At 41.2% G+C, this 15,488-nt stretch overlaps 2 protein-coding genes across 2 annotated transcripts; one reads left to right on the top strand and one right to left on the bottom strand.

The window, feature by feature from the left end:
• Positions 602-4,314, top strand: LOC8059226 (GTPase-activating protein GYP7). Its single transcript, XM_002466004.2, has 11 exons — positions 602-986; positions 1,073-1,168; positions 1,369-1,472; positions 1,581-1,852; positions 2,089-2,211; positions 2,307-2,395; positions 2,489-2,594; positions 2,703-2,800; positions 3,337-3,597; positions 3,757-3,840; positions 3,958-4,314. Exons 1-11 carry the CDS (start codon positions 888-890, stop codon positions 3,976-3,978), a joined length of 1,353 nt encoding a protein of 450 aa, XP_002466049.1. The 5' UTR covers positions 602-887; the 3' UTR covers positions 3,979-4,314.
• On the bottom strand, positions 12,776-13,806 carry LOC8081570 (NDR1/HIN1-like protein 2). Its single transcript, XM_002463410.2, has one exon. It carries the CDS (start codon positions 13,536-13,538, stop codon positions 12,873-12,875), a length of 666 nt encoding a protein of 221 aa, XP_002463455.1. The 5' UTR covers positions 13,539-13,806; the 3' UTR covers positions 12,776-12,872.

The raw sequence follows: 15,488 nt of genomic DNA, 5'->3' as shown, positions 1-15,488 counted from the left end.
CTACCAAATTTCGGCAAAAAGAAATATTTGGTGGAGATGAACTAAGTACTTATGCTATAGAGTCTTATTTTCTTCTTACAATATTGAACAATGCTGGGAATATATCTTTTAGAGGTTTATTTTCTAACCAAGTGTGAGACCAGAATCAGGTTTGTGTTCCGTCTTTCACCTTGAAAGCAGCAAACCCCATGAAGGTTTCTGTTAGTTGTATAGAATGTGAACTGTAAGATAGAGATAAAAAATCCTCAACATACTCATGTAAAAATCTATTTATAGGATGATAGCATATATGTGAAGTCATTTGTATTCGAACAACATTGGAATTTGAATTTATAGTCATGAGAGCTTTGAATTTGATTTCACGAACTTTGCCTTTTGGATTAAATGTCATTTTTAACATCGTTATTTAATTTTACAGTATTGTTATGTTATTATGTGATCTGTATATTTTTAGTTTAAAATTTTAGCTATCCTATAACAACGCACGGTTATGCTACCTAGTCATCTATACTGGAAAACTGTTCCTTCTTTTCTTTTTTTTGGTCAAGAGGAAACTGAAAAAAAAAAAGAGCTCGCCTGTGCAGGTGCAGCACAGCGCAGCGCCCGCTAGCTGTAGCTGTAGCCTCTGCGGTTGGAGCTGACCCGCCCAACCTAACAACCGCTCGGTGGCATCTTCCTCCCGGGATCCCGGTTCCTCCCTCCCTATCTCCCTCGATCCAGCTCAGCTCAGCTCTCTTCCTCCCGCCCCCCCGTACGACCTTACTCTTCTTGATCCGTTCATTCATACATACTTGTTGAGAGGAAGAGGATCGGTCTGCTGCTACTAGCTGCGGATAGTTGTGGTTCTAGTAGCAGGTAAAAGAAGGCAAGGGAAGGGAAGGGAATCCATGAAGAAATGGGGCAACAGCGGGCAAGCCGCCGATTCCTTCTACCAGGTCCGCCCCGATTGCAGCCAAAACGTCCCCAACACCAAGTTCAAGATCAAGGTGAGTGGTAGCCCCCGATTGGTTCGAGTCGAGATCCCCACCCCATGTTAATTTGAGTTGACTTGTTTTCACTGCTTTCATTTCAGGCGGGGAAGACACTGAGCGTTCGGAAATGGCATGCTGCCTTCACGCGTGACGGATGCCTGGATATCGCCTCTGTTCTCAGCCGCATACAGAGAGGGGTAGGCTACAGTTCATTCCAGTTCCATTTTAATTTTTCACTATATATAGATAGATAAATAAATTGAAAACAAGGCCTACGTACGTATTCTATGTCAGGCTGAAATGAAATGAAATTTTGAGTCCATCCTTGCTCACATCCGTCCCGCACCAAATTTCATTTCACTAATCCCTTCCTAAAAAATAAAAAAAAATATGTCAGGGTGTGCACCCCGCAATCAGGGGAGAGGTTTGGGAGTTCTTGCTCGGCTGCTTTGACCCTGGCAGCACCTTCGATGAGAGGGACCAGATTAGGGAGCGGAGAAGGTCGATCGGTGAACCACCCTTTCTCTTCACTGCTACTGTACCTCCCTTCCTTTCTCAACCAGTGGACTGAATGTATATTCTTTTCCTTGAATGAACAACAATGATCAGGATGCAGTATGCCAGATGGAAGGAAGAATGCAAAGAAATGGATTCTCATGTTGGCAGTGGTAAAATTATCACTGCCCCGGTTATAACTGAGGATGGATTCCCTATCAAGGATCCATTGGTATTACTGGAGGCTACTTCAGACACGCAAGGTACTTCTACCACCACCACCACCAATGGCAGCAGTGGAAATGGAATTGATGTTGATAACAACTCCATGAACCTTGTCTTGGATAAACAAATCATTGGCTGGAAGCTTACATTACATCAAATAGGTAAGGTCGATTCTTCTCCTCCTATGATCTGCCAGTGGCGAAGCTATGTTATAGCTTGTGGGTGCAAATGCACCCACAAGAATTTTAAAAAAAAAACACTGCTAAAATTAAATTTTCACCATGGTTGTTGCTTATATTTTTACATCTACAAGAAAAATGCACCACCCTCTAAATTGCTCTAGCTTCGCCACTGTCTGCCATTATTTTCTCCTCCTTACATAACTGCTGCATGGTAGGCCTTGATGTTCTGCGCACTGACCGCACCATGGTATTTTACGAGAACAAAGATAATCTTTCAAAGTTGTGGGATATTCTTGCTGTCTATGCATGGATCGACAAAGAAGTTGGTTATTGTCAAGGTCAGTGCCTCTTACTTGCACAGTGGCCTTGTTTATTGCCCGCAAGGAAATCTGACATAATAAGGTTTTTTTCTCCACCCCTCTTAATTAATTAGGGATGAGTGATTTATGTTCACCCATGATAGTGCTACTCAACGATGAAGCAGATGCATTTTGGTGCTTTGAGAGATTGATGCGTAGGCTGGTAAAAACTTCTTCTCCATCTAGCTGTCCGATGCTTTTCCCTGTGACATCATTCTTCTGAACTTTTAATCACCATCTTTCTAAAATTTTCAAGCGAGGCAATTTCAGATGTACACAGCAGTCAGTTGGGGTGGAAAACCAGCTTCAGCATCTTGCTTCTATCATTCAGGTGCTTGATCCAAAGTTGCATGGCCACCTAGGTATGGAACAAAGACTTGTACGGGCTGTTACTGTTAGACATTCAATTCTGTGTCAAAATTTGCTGCTTTTACATCCTGCAATTGGTTCTTGTTGACTCCTCAACACAGAAACACTTGGCGGGGGTGACTATCTCTTTGCATTCCGCATGTTCATGGTATTGTTCCGGCGAGAACTATCATTTGGGGATTCCTTGTACCTTTGGGAGGTAAATGTTACATCCTGACATGTGACTTTGAATCTGGAACAAAAATACGTTGGCTGCCAACGTATTTTTGTCAAGAAAAAGAGACAAAAATTGAAGATTTGTGAAGCCCTCTATGTTCAATGGTGTTAGATTATATTAGGCATCTCCAGATGTGGTTAGTTTATGATTGATTGCAACCCTGTCATAACCTGTCTTATCTCTTAGAGAGGCTTGTTGCCCTCCAAGCCATGCACTCGTATGGCTCAGTACATATCATCAAATATTCTCAGTATATATTAATCTTCTCACAAATAGAATTAAACTCTACAGTACCTCACCAAAGAAAATGATCTAAAACTTTGATAATTGTGAAGAATTGTATTTATGAGATCTTTCCACCTATGATTTATGAAGGCTAAACAAATGTGCTGTGTTTGTCCATTGGTAACTGTTCAGAGACCATAGGAAGGTAGGCGAACTTATTTTATTTGGCATGTGGTGTATGAAGAAATTGGTTTGACGACTGATGACCATATTGTTCTGAATCGTATCTGCAGATGATGTGGGCTCTAGAATATGATCCTGACATTTGCTCCACTTATGAAGAGACTGGGGCTGCAGTCCACAAAATTGAAGGATTTAAACCAAAGGTAAAATCAATACGTCAGTTTGGCAAGTACGAGAGGGAGAATATGAAGAACAGGGCAAATGGTGGCGATGGACCTGTCCCTATTTCGGTTTTCCTGGTTGCTAGTGTCCTGAAAGAGAACAGTCCAAAGCTTCTGCAAGAGGCTCGAGGGATTGATGACATTATTAGGGTAAGCTAGCTGAAGGGATTACTTAACCTAGAAACTCTCGCTTGTTTTTACAACAGAGATGCATAAGGATAAAGGCGGCATCGCTAATTGCTCCCACATCTAAAGTTTGGCAGAATTTAGCCTCATGTAAATTGTGATTTCCTTTTTTGCTTGGTTCAGATATTGAATGATGTTAACGGGAATCTGGACGCGAAAAGGGCTTGTGTTGTTGCACTGAAGCTTCATAGGAAGTACCACAAAAAGGTGAATTAATTGTTGATAAAGTTTCCTCTTTATCTTTTTATAAGTGGGGATTTGCGTTACTTTACTACTCCTAGTTGCCTGCTAATCGTATGCAATATATATTTGTTCTCTTGGCAGTTGCAGGAAAAGAAATCCTAACATCATATGGCGAGATACCGAGATTGCACGCAACACAGGGTTGCAAAGATCCTAACATCATATGGCGAGATACGTACCGAGATTGCACGCCAATATTCGCCATACTGGGTTGCAAAGAGCAGCAGCATATCTAGAGATTTTAGGGTAATTGTTGGCATGAGTATTACCCCATGTTTTTGTTCCTTCCACTTAGAGCATGTCTAAGAGTCTTTTCAAATTTCACACTTTGAATCATCATTTGGAAAATCATCTGTATAAAATTGTTTTCTATATATTTTCACTCTCTAACAACTTTTTAATATATTGTGTATACTCTAGAGAGCTATTTTTGTTATCTATCTTTGTCTACTGAGAAATCCAGAATATGCTATTTTTGTTATCTTTGACTAGCGAGAAATTCAGAATAGAGTATGACTATATTCGGATAACCACTTAGAGAAGCTTTTTGAGGGTATTTTTCCCAACAAAACCTCTATTCCTAACGATTCTAAAGGATATAGTCTCTTGAAGTTGTTCTTTTCTATATCTCTTATAAAGATAAATCTCACTAGCTATTTTTGTTGCCATGCAAAATATCCACATCATCACCCACTAGAACATCCCATTAACACATAGCACATTTGTTGATGCAAAAGTGGATCTGCAAACACAAAAGGCTAATACCCGATTCAATGTTAAGGCGTGCCAGCCGATTTAACCTTACAGCCGACAAAGGTGATAACTCGAATACTTTGGTCCCGACAACAGCGATACGCCCGGATGCCACGGTCAAGAGGTATTCATGCAGAACTTGAGAACTCGCCGAGGTTGACTCGATGAATTCCTAAGAACTCGTAAGTAAAAAGAAAATATGCAAGTTGACGAAGTCGTCGAAAATTAGATGCTGGAAAAGATGTAAAAACTTGTGTTTGATTGATTGTGATTGTCCCTTACATTGCTACGGGGTCTACATTTATACCCTGTCTAAAAGAGTTACAATTAGACACGACTAGGACTTATTCGAAATCGAACGGAATCCGTATGTAAAACAAACTCTAATAACTATGGAAAATATTAATCTATCCACCATAGGCGATCGGCACACCGTCACCACCCTATTGACACTCCCTGCGCCTTCCTCTGCTATCATCGACAAATCACCCTCCATCGGCATCGGCAACCATCAACATCGGCCATCGGCATAGATCAATCATCATCCCTGGACTTGGTCACATCCTGCCGCTTTATCATCGGCATCTTAACCCATCGGTAACTCTTCTGACAATCAACCATTACTTTTCCACCTGCCGATCCAGGTTCCACTATCTGTCCGGATACGTGTCAAAAAACGGTATCAACACATGCCCCCAATTTCGGAGTATAAAATCATTAATGCTCCGAAATTCTCTTCAGTAATGATGTCTTTCCGCAATTACTCCCCTCTGACAGCAATTAATTACCAAATCCAAACAACCTTAGCCCGGATCTACAGCATGCACCTCGAATCCCTCAACTTCTCGAACCGAATCTCCTAAACACACGTTCATCGGCAACTTTTCCGTTAGAGATGGTGTCGGTGTAGGTGAAACTTGAGTGGGTGTAGGTGAAACTTGAGTGGGTGTAGCTTGACTTGGAGCTTGTGACATCTTGCTTGGTGACGTGGTCATATCACCCATGGTGGAAGGTAATACGAGTAAGTTTTGAGTTAGAATAGTTCACTCTATTTTGGAGGAGAGTTCTTGTTTGAACGCATGTGTACTTTTGAGGCGTGAAAGCATTGTAGCAACTCCTGATGCATCACTGAGTTATCTTTGCTCACAGATGAGCAAAGGGTAAGCTTGGGGGAGTTGTTGACGGTAGATAACTCCTAATTTTAACCGTCAACTAGACATGAAAATAGATCTATATGCAAACACCTAGTAGATATAGGGTTATCACTGATAGAATTCTACGAGTTTTGGTGATTGTCTGTTTCTGCAGGGTGTCAGCTGAAAACAACCAAAGATGGTCCACATGTCAGGTTTACATAGAGAGAATACTGCGAACTTCAACTCAGGAGTAATCTAGAAGGTTCGATGAGGCTCCAAATCGAACATGAGGCAAAACGGGTCCAGGTGCTAGGCGCCCGCCCGAAGGGCAGGGGCGCCCGCCCCACTAAGTCCACCAATCAGGGTGAACCTTGCGGATCCTATCTCCACCGCCTTTGAGGAGTAATCTTGAGCACACGTTTAAGTCGATTTGATCCAAGGGCTATGGTTCCTCCTAGGGGGTGGAAAGTTTAGTACCATGTCGCTAGCTTAAGGTAGAGGTGATGAGGTCGTTGTCCCAATCTTCACGACGTAGGATCTTGATCTTGATAACTTGCCGAAGAACGGCGGATAACTTACTGCAAGCAGCGATAACTAATGCAACCTGACGACACGCACAAGGAGCCAACCTCCGTCTCTCTACGGCAGCCTGAACCAAGGATTCATCCAATCACACTCTCAAAGAACCAACCTATGCAATCTAAACACGAAGATCAGGAGCACGGATTGGGTGCCGATGACGCGGCCACTTCCATAATCTCCATAAGGGAAAACACAAGAGCAAATGGGTAGAGAATCCCTCTCCAGATTTGTTAGCACACAGCTGAACAAAGTGGTATGTATTCTAATTATCAAAATCCTCGTTTGCAATGAGTCTTAGGGGACAACAGCTCTGCTAGATAGGTGTAAACTCGAGATAGAAATGAAAAGACTAAGAATGTGAAAAGGCCTCCACAAAATGACTTGTGAAGTGGGAACGCGAGGCTGTTGGTCTTCTGGAATAGCTGTCAGTATTTTGGCAATAACTCCGTCTTGAGAAGTCCAAATGATGCACTGTTGGATGCTTTGGAAAGTTAACTTGATGTTCTTTCCAACCATATATGCCATGCACCATGACACGTTGTAGATTGGTACAGTTTTGCACAAAGATTTGTACCAATTTCCTAATGTGACAGACTTGGACTTCTAAAGAAGTCTTCACCAAACTGACTATATCTCGAGCATACTATATCCAAATATGTGGAACTTCTTGCATTAAAAAGTAGACTTCTTAAGCTTTCCAAAATGTCCTCATTGACCTTCATATCTTTTGGGAATTGAAAGTTATGACATTTTTTGGAGTGATTAGTTCAGATGTCTGAACCATTAGCATTGGTTTGATCGCACGTCCGAACATGCTAGTCTGATTCCTCCTTATTGGGCTGATCCTCATGCTCCGTTTCATCCCTTTCTTCATATGTATTCCTGATTACAATCAACATAGAGCACTTAGGTAGTAACATTCTCAGAAATATTGTAATTGAAATCAAGTAGGAATGATTTCACCTGCTCTTGTAGTTTATTGGCATGACTTCTTGTATGTGGCCCTTGAATTGTATCTTTTAGGTTGGATGGTGAATGATTGACATGATAAAGATCATGCATGGTTGGATATCCTCATCATCCTCCCCCTCTTGAAAAGGAGTCGACCTCAATGACTCTAAATCTTATAGTCCAAAGAATGGTGTTAAGTCAGCAACATTGAAGGTTGTGCTAACACCATACTCTTCAGGAAGCTCAATCTTGTAAGCATTATCATTGATCTTTCTCCATCCAAAGTGACCCATCAGTCCAGTTGCATGTGTTTCCTATAATAACAAGAGTCTAATAGAGCAATGTGGAACAAACAATTTGTTAGTTCTAAACAAAAATCCATCATGTATATGATATTTTTCCCATCCTTTTCCAGCTATACATTTTGCATATGGCTCTGAAAATTCATGATCAGCAGGGTATAATTCTTTTATGCTTTTAATTCAAGGCACTTTTACTTCAAGTTGATTTAGCAAAACATTTTTACGGGATAAAGCATGAGCAACAATGTTTTCCTTACCTTTCTTGTATTTCACAACATATGAAAAAGTTTCAATGAATTCAACCCATTTGACATGTCTATAGTTCAGTTTTGATTGGCCCTTCAAATACTTCAACGCCTTATGATCTAAATGAATAACAAATTCTTTTGGCCATAAGTAATGTTGCCAAGTCTCAAGTGCTTTTACCAAAGCATACAACTCTTTGTCATACACCGAATAGTTCAGTTGTGCTCCTCCCAACTTCTCACTGAAATTTGCAACGGCTATCCATTTTGTAGGAGAACGCCTCCAATACCAATCCCACTTGCATCACTTTCAACCTCAAAGGTTTTAGTGAAATTCGGCAACACAAGCAAGGGGGCTTCGGATAATCTTTTCTTTAGTTCTTGGAAAGCTTTCTCTTGTGGTTCACCCCATTGGAAGGCAACACCTTTCTTTGTTAATTCGTTCAATGGAACAGCTATGGTGCTGAAATGTCTAACAAATCTCCTGTAAAAACCAAGAAGTCCATGAAAACTTCTCACCTGGCTTACATTTTTAGGAGTTAGCCAATCCTTTATTGCTTGCACCTTTGATTCATCAACTTGAATTCCAGAACCTAAAACAACAAAACCAAGAAACACAACCTCTTCTGTACAAAATGTGCACTTCTCCATGTTAGAAAATAATTTTTCTTTTCTGAGCATGTCCAAAACTTGCTGAATATGAACAACATGTTCCTCCAATGTCTTGCTGTAAATTAGTATATCATCAAAGTAAACAACAACAAATTTTCCAATGAAGGCACACAAGACATGGTTCATTAATCTCATAAACATGCTAGGGGCATTAGTCAAACCGAAAGGCATAACTAACCATTCATACAACCCAAACATTGTTTTGAAAGCAGATTTCCATTCATCTCCAATTTTTATTCGAATTTGATGGTAACCACTTCTCAAATCAATTTTAGAAAATATCATAGATCCACTAAATTCATCAAGCATATCATCTAGCCTAGGAATAGGATGACGATAACGAACAATGATGTTATTTATGGCTCTACAATCTACACACATCCTCCATGAACCATCTTTCTTTGGCACCAAAATCACAGGAACAACACAACACATAACCTTTATCTAAAAGTACTTGTACTTGCCTTTGAATCTCTTTGGTTTCTTTAGGGTTGGTGCGGTAAGCTGGACGGTTTGGAAGTGTAGCTCCAGGAATGAGATCAATTTGATGTTCAATGCCACACAAGGGAGGAAGTCCAACAGGTGTTTCCTCTAGAAAGATATCTTCATATTCCTGCAAAATATGTGCAACAATACTAGGGACAGAAGTTAAGTCTTTAGCTCAAAGCAATGTGTCTTTGCACACAAGTATGATCAATACTTGTTTTGGGTTTCTCCTCACTTCTCTCATTTCAGATTTGGTGGCTATCATCACTAAGCTCTCTCCCTCTCTTTTATTATTTTATCTCATATTTGGCTTGTGGCTCTCACTCTCTGATTTGTGGAAGGCACTCGAATTGTTTTTCTCTCCTTCTTTTGCACTCTCATTCCTCACTTCAAAACTCTTTTACAAGTGCTTAGCTAGAATTTGCTGCGGTGTCATGGGTTTAAGAATCAACTCCTTGCCCTTCCACTTGATGGTGTACTGATTGGTTCTATCACAATGTAGAGATGATCGATCATATTGCCATGGTCTTCCCAACAGCATGTGACACACTATCATAGACACCACATCACACTCCACAGTGTCAATATATTCACCAATCTTGAAAGGAACTTTCACTTTTTGTGCGATCTTAATAGAACCTAAATTATTAATCCATTGCGGAGAGGCTAGACGCCCCATATAAATACGACCCTAACCCCCCTAGGGAGCAGCTAATTCTAAAACCTTAATTCATATTTTCTAGAGAGAATTAGCTAGAGAGGGGTCCTTCGAATGGATCTGCCTCTTTACGATTTTAGCAACAAGAGAGATTGAGAGAGTATAGGGTGGAGATAGAAGTGGAGGAAGCCCGACCTGTCAGTGTCTTCTTCTTTTATCTGCGGAATCAAGTCTCCTAACCCAACGCTTGATTCGAATCATTTGGCAATTCGACTTCTAATACTAGTAAGTTATTGTTCTTATTGTTCTTTGGTTTATAGGTTTACTTTATTCACTTTGCATTGGGAATAGAGTAATTGTTCACAGCGTAAGCGTGGTACTTAGGCTAAGAACACTCGTAGATACTCCTTATCTGGCTGGATTTGTGGTAGCATCGGGGGAAGTGACAATCCCCTTGGTGTATCCATAATCCACGTCCCATTAGAAGGTACGGTAGGATATATGGTGTCAGGGTCAAGCACTCTCTCAGGTGTCTCTTTTCTCTAGGTACTCCCCTTAAAACAATATTTACACAGCTTACCATAGGTTAGAAGAAGACTGACGAAGGAGTTCTCTCTATATCGCTCATATCTCACTATCTTGTCTTGTAAGCCCATGGGTTAAGTATAGATTTGGGTTAGTCATATGCACACTTTCTCCTAGTGGTAAAAATATAAATAATGATTCTCTAGAATATCTCCCGGGTGAAGTGCTCACTGATATCCATGCGCTTGCGGATTTCTCTGTTTGCGTATCTAATATCAACAGTGGGCACCAAAGGGATGGCAATATATTTGCTATCATGGTTGATAACCAAGTGTTGAGAAATAAGTTGAGACCGGGCAGAGCCTTATGGGGGTGTTTGACCATAGTGGTTCTGTGTATGTCGATTAAGGACCGATCGTTGACGGCTCTCTTGTCATGTTGAACGCATGCCCCACATTTAACTAGGCAGATAACTCATTCTGACCATGAAGCCAGGACACTATTTGGTCATGGAATTGATCTAATCCATGCACCATATTGGAGATGAATGGGGGACAATGGGGGGCACGACGCAAAACTCTGGTGCTCCCTAGTAGTCGGCCGGTCTCTGTGTACGGTGGTGCCTGTCGAACCCATGACTTAGTTCGGAATAATGCTTTTGGTGATCTGTAGCTCACTTTAGCGGGTGAGTGTGGTTTGTGTGGGAAATGAACCCATGACTTAGTTCGGAATAATGCTTTTGGTGATCTGTAGCTCACTTTAGCGGGTGAGTGTGGTTTGTGTGGGAAATAAATCACCAGTTGGTTAGGAATAGATTCGAATCGCCATCACTTCTGGATAGTGAGCACTTGACTTGAGCTTTGTCATCGTAGTAATGTTTATGGAACATTGGATGGTTGTGATATGTTAATGGAGCTCGAAATGCTACACTAAATTGGTACTACTATTGTTTGGCATTGGAGAACAAATTGGGTTCTCACCATTCCGGTGTTACTGTGAATTAGACCCACCTTCTGGTACCAATTGGTCTGTATGGATGCTAGTACTTAGGACACTCAGTTTTCTCACACATATGTTATGTGAATGCTCGTAGTTTCCTTCTGTTATATCAGCAGTCAACACAGCATTGTTGTTTAGATATACCTAAAGTTGATGCAATTGTTTTACTGTGATTATGGATGCACAAGTTTAATTAGTGATGGTTGTCAATGAGTGGAGTGTATGTTTTTTAAGTTCTGATTGAATTATGCTTTAAATTTAGGGATGCATGCATGCAGGTTCGCAAGTAAGTTTATCGTGTGCTCGGCTGTGATTCTTGTGGCTGTGTGGCTGCAGTGAGATGCAGCTGCAGGCTGCAGCCACGTTAGAACACGTCTCTGGTTTCCCTATTTAAATATAGATTTAAATTTAAATTCACTAGTCCGGAGAAGTTCTACGCTGGCGGTAAAATTTAATTTTTATAAACGGTTTCAATTAAAGAACATCTGTAAAAAAAATTGGCGGGCCCAACTCAAAAACCGCCAGCAAAAATAGATTTTCACAGTAAAGGCAGTTCTCCTAAACCGCCTGTAGAAATAATTTGAAATTTAATTTTTTGAGTTTATCAAATGACTTCGTTTGAAAAAACCATCAAAATGAAAGTTGTAGATCTCGAAAAGTTATGAAACTTTGTAGTTGATAATTTTTTCATTTGAAATCATCTTGTCGTCGAAAACTACGTTTGAATTTCTCAAACTTGAAATTGAAATTTTGTAAATGACCTCGGATGGAGAAACTACCAATATAAAAGTTGTAGATCTTGAAATGTTACGAAACTTTGTAGTTGACAACTTTTTCATTCGAATCTGTTTAGGGCCTCAAGTAATCAATGGTTTAGGATAATATATGGAGAACTAAACTCTAATATAGACACAACTGAATGATAGGTGGAGTGGTAGAGGAGGCTACGCGTAAGGGCGAGGTCTCATGTTCGAATTCCACCGGCCGCGAAGCACGCAATTTTACGCGAAAAAAGAACGACTTGTGACTTCGACGGGCGAGTTTATTTCCACAGGCGAAACGATTCGTCAATCCGCGTTTATTTCTACAGACGAACAGCACAGGCGGTTCGTCAATCCGCCTGTACAAACGAAGGACAAAGGGTGTATAGTACCTCTGTATGCTAGTGATTGCTAAAGAGCGACTTGCGACTTCGACGGGCGAGTTTATTTCCACGGGCGAAACGATTCGTCAATCTGCGTTTATTTCCACAGACGAACAGCACAGGTGGTTCGTCAATCCGCCTATACAAACAAAGGACAAAGGATATATAGTACCTCTGTGTACGTACAAAGGATATATAGTACCTCTCTACGTACTAGTGATTGCTCGCGTTGTAAGTATGAGCATTTTTTCTAATCAAATTCCGAACCGACAAAAAAACTACATGAATTGCTCGCGTTGTAAGTATGAGCATTTTTTCTAATCAAATTCCGAACCGACAAAAAAACTACATGAAAAAAAAAGGTGGGCATACCGGCAGGCCACTTTTTCTACGGATTACTTAAAACACACGTAACGAACATGCATGGGAGCCAGAGACGGCGGAGAGATTAATAATAAATTAAATTAACATAAAAGCAAGGAAGTCAGATCAGATACACGTATGTATGTTATGTATATGTAATTATGTATATGTATATCAAGATCAGATGTATCTGTCACAGGGGGCCCCGACGTAGTCCGGCAGCAGGTCGCCGTGGGCGCCGACGAGCAGGTCGCAGCTGACATGCATCCTCTGGCGGCCCGAGTAGAAGGCGTTGGCAACCCTGAAGCGGATGGCCGTTGTGAGCTGCAGGCGCAGCGGCACGCGGCCGGCCCGGACTGCCACGGAGAAGGAGGGCCAGGAGGCGTCGGTGGTGGCGGGGCCGAGGACGACGAGGAGTCCCGTGATTGAGGTGGTGGTCCTGTTGGGCTGGTACCAACCGGCGGCGAAGGCCGGGCCGGAGGCGACGAGCGCGTCGTAGAAGTGGACGGATGCGTGCATGGCGTCGTAGTAGATGCCAATGTGCCGGTTGGGGTTGCGGTCGGTGACGTTGAATGCGAGGCTGGCACCGGCCGGGCTAGAGTCCGGGTCGAGGCCGCCGGCCACGGAGAAGGAGGCGATGTTGAAGCGCGGGCGGTGCGGGCGCAGGCCGAGCCAGATAACGAAGACGACGACGGCGGCGATGAGGAGGAGGCCCAGGAGGAGGGAGCAGAGGGTGTTGGCGAGGGCTGCGGCGCAGCCGTCCCGGGTGCGGCGGGCAATGCGGCGGGCGCGGCTGCTCGGCGCGGCGGCGGTAGGAGCAGGAGTGCCTTGCCCTGCTTGGTGCATGGTAACCAACTGGAGTACGTATTAACCAGCAGCTAGCATAGGCTTAGCTAGCCAGCTGGGGTACTCGTTAGTTAACAATAAGTACTCACTCGATCTATTAACAGCTCCCTCACCGATCGACCACTACTTATTATACTCCACTTATTACTGGAGTACTACTTACTACAGTAACATGTATATAGAGTGAGAGAGAGGCATATGGATCAGTGGTACGGTTTTGGTGTGTAGTGTAGCAGGCGCATTGGCAATGGCAATGATAATGGCTGCTGCATGCCCGGCCGTTGCCCGATTGAGGATGGATGCTGGGGGGGTATATGCATGTTAGTTGCGGCGCCTGCCTTTAGTGTTCCTTGTGCCAAAATGCAGAATTAATATACTCTCTCGGTCCCTGAAAGAATCAATTTCTAGAGTTGTCCTAAGTCAAACTTTTTAAACTTTAACCAAATTTCTAGAAAAAAAAACTAAGATTTATAGTATCAAATTAGTATTATTAGATTCATCATAAAATATATTTTCATATAATGTATATTTTATATTATAAATGTTGTTACTCTTTTCTATAAAGTTAGTCAAACTTTAAAAAGTTTGACTGACACGAATCCTAGAAATTGATTCTTTCAGGGACGGAGAGAGTATGTGCTAGCTCTATATTATTAAGGCCTTTTTTAATGCACCAAAAAACCCAAAATTTTACAAGATTTCCCATCACATCGAATCTTGTGGCACTTGTATGGAACATTAAATATAGATAAAAAAGATAACTAATTGCACAGTTTACTTGTAAATTACGATACGAATCTTTTAAGCATAGTTACTTTATAATTTGACAATATTTGTCAAATAAAAACAAAAGTGTTATAATGTTAAAATCCAAAACGTTTTAAGATCTAAACAAGACCTAAGTGGAAGCTTAGCTCCCGATCCGATATATACTTTCTTCTTCAAGGTAGGTATATATGGCTTCCCTTCCCTTCGCTTGACGGCTTCCCTTCTATAGCATCAGCATGGTTAGGTTAGCACTGCACGATTGGAATCTCGATCCCTGGCCTAGCCCCCAAAACACGCAACATCTGACACCAGGTTTCTTTATTTCCATTCATTGCTGCTTGCTCACCAAATTCTGACACCAAGTTTCTTTATTCCAACTCCTGCTGCTAGACAATTATTGGATTGGAGCATCTCAAGTTTTTCAAGGTATTTTGTCAAGACCTTGTTCAGTTCGAAAAAAAATTAGCTTTGACTAATATAGCACTTTTATTTGTTTATAGAATAACTATGCTCAAAAGATTCGTCTCGTAAATTATAGACAAACTGTGCAATTAACAGTGGCGAAGCTGAAGCAAAATTAAGGGATGTGCATTTGGCTCATAGATATATAGACTTGTGTTATTAGAGGTGCATATATGGTGAAAATCTAGAAAAACCACTATTTTTACAAAATTTGGGGGTGCATTTGCACCCCCTAAATACTATCTAGCTTAGCTTCGCCATTGGCAATTAGTTTTTATTTTTATCTATATTTAATAATCTATGCATGCGTATAAAGATTCGATATGATAGGGAATCTTGAAAATTTTTTGAACTAAACAAGGCCAAGTTTCTTCAACTATTTTAATACTTAATTGGCTTCTAAAAGCTAGAAGACAAGTTTATATTGTTAAATATTAAATGGTTTGATCCATATATTATTTGATAATAATTAATTATAGGAATCGTATTAAATACTATATTACAAATAGTTTTAATTCTGAATTAGATTTTGATCTTTTATTAACTCAGTTTAAATAGGTGGCTAGTAATAACTCGTTTAGGGTTTAGGGTTTAGGGTTTAGGGTTTAGGGTTTAGGGTTTAGGGTTTAGGGTTTTAGGGTTTAGGCTTTAGGGTTTAGGGTTTAGGGTTTAGGGTTTAGGGTTTAGGGTTTAGGGGTTGGGAGCACAGGAGCATCGATC

Source organism: Sorghum bicolor, chromosome 1 (genome assembly GCF_000003195.3).
Source record: "Sorghum bicolor cultivar BTx623 chromosome 1, Sorghum_bicolor_NCBIv3, whole genome shotgun sequence".
In the NCBI taxonomy this organism is placed as follows: domain Eukaryota; kingdom Viridiplantae; phylum Streptophyta; class Magnoliopsida; order Poales; family Poaceae; genus Sorghum; species Sorghum bicolor.
Note: the sequence above shows the minus strand (reverse complement) of the source record. Positions and strands in the feature narration are given on the sequence as shown.

What these genes read in the sequence shown, in the direction of transcription:
- LOC8081570 (XM_002463410.2), bottom strand. Translation starts at nt 13,538, where the DNA reads ATGCACCAAGCAGGGCAAGGCACTCCTGCTCCTACCGCCGCCGCGCCG.
- LOC8059226 (XM_002466004.2), top strand. Translation starts at nt 888, where the DNA reads ATGAAGAAATGGGGCAACAGCGGGCAAGCCGCCGATTCCTTCTACCAG. An exon ending in AGAGATTGATGCGTAGGCTG is followed by an intron (nt 2,396 to 2,488) that starts GTAAAAACTTCT and finishes AAAATTTTCAAG; the next exon opens with CGAGGCAATTTCAGATGTAC. An exon ending in ATTCCTTGTACCTTTGGGAG is followed by an intron (nt 2,801 to 3,336) that starts GTAAATGTTACA and finishes TCGTATCTGCAG; the next exon opens with ATGATGTGGGCTCTAGAATA.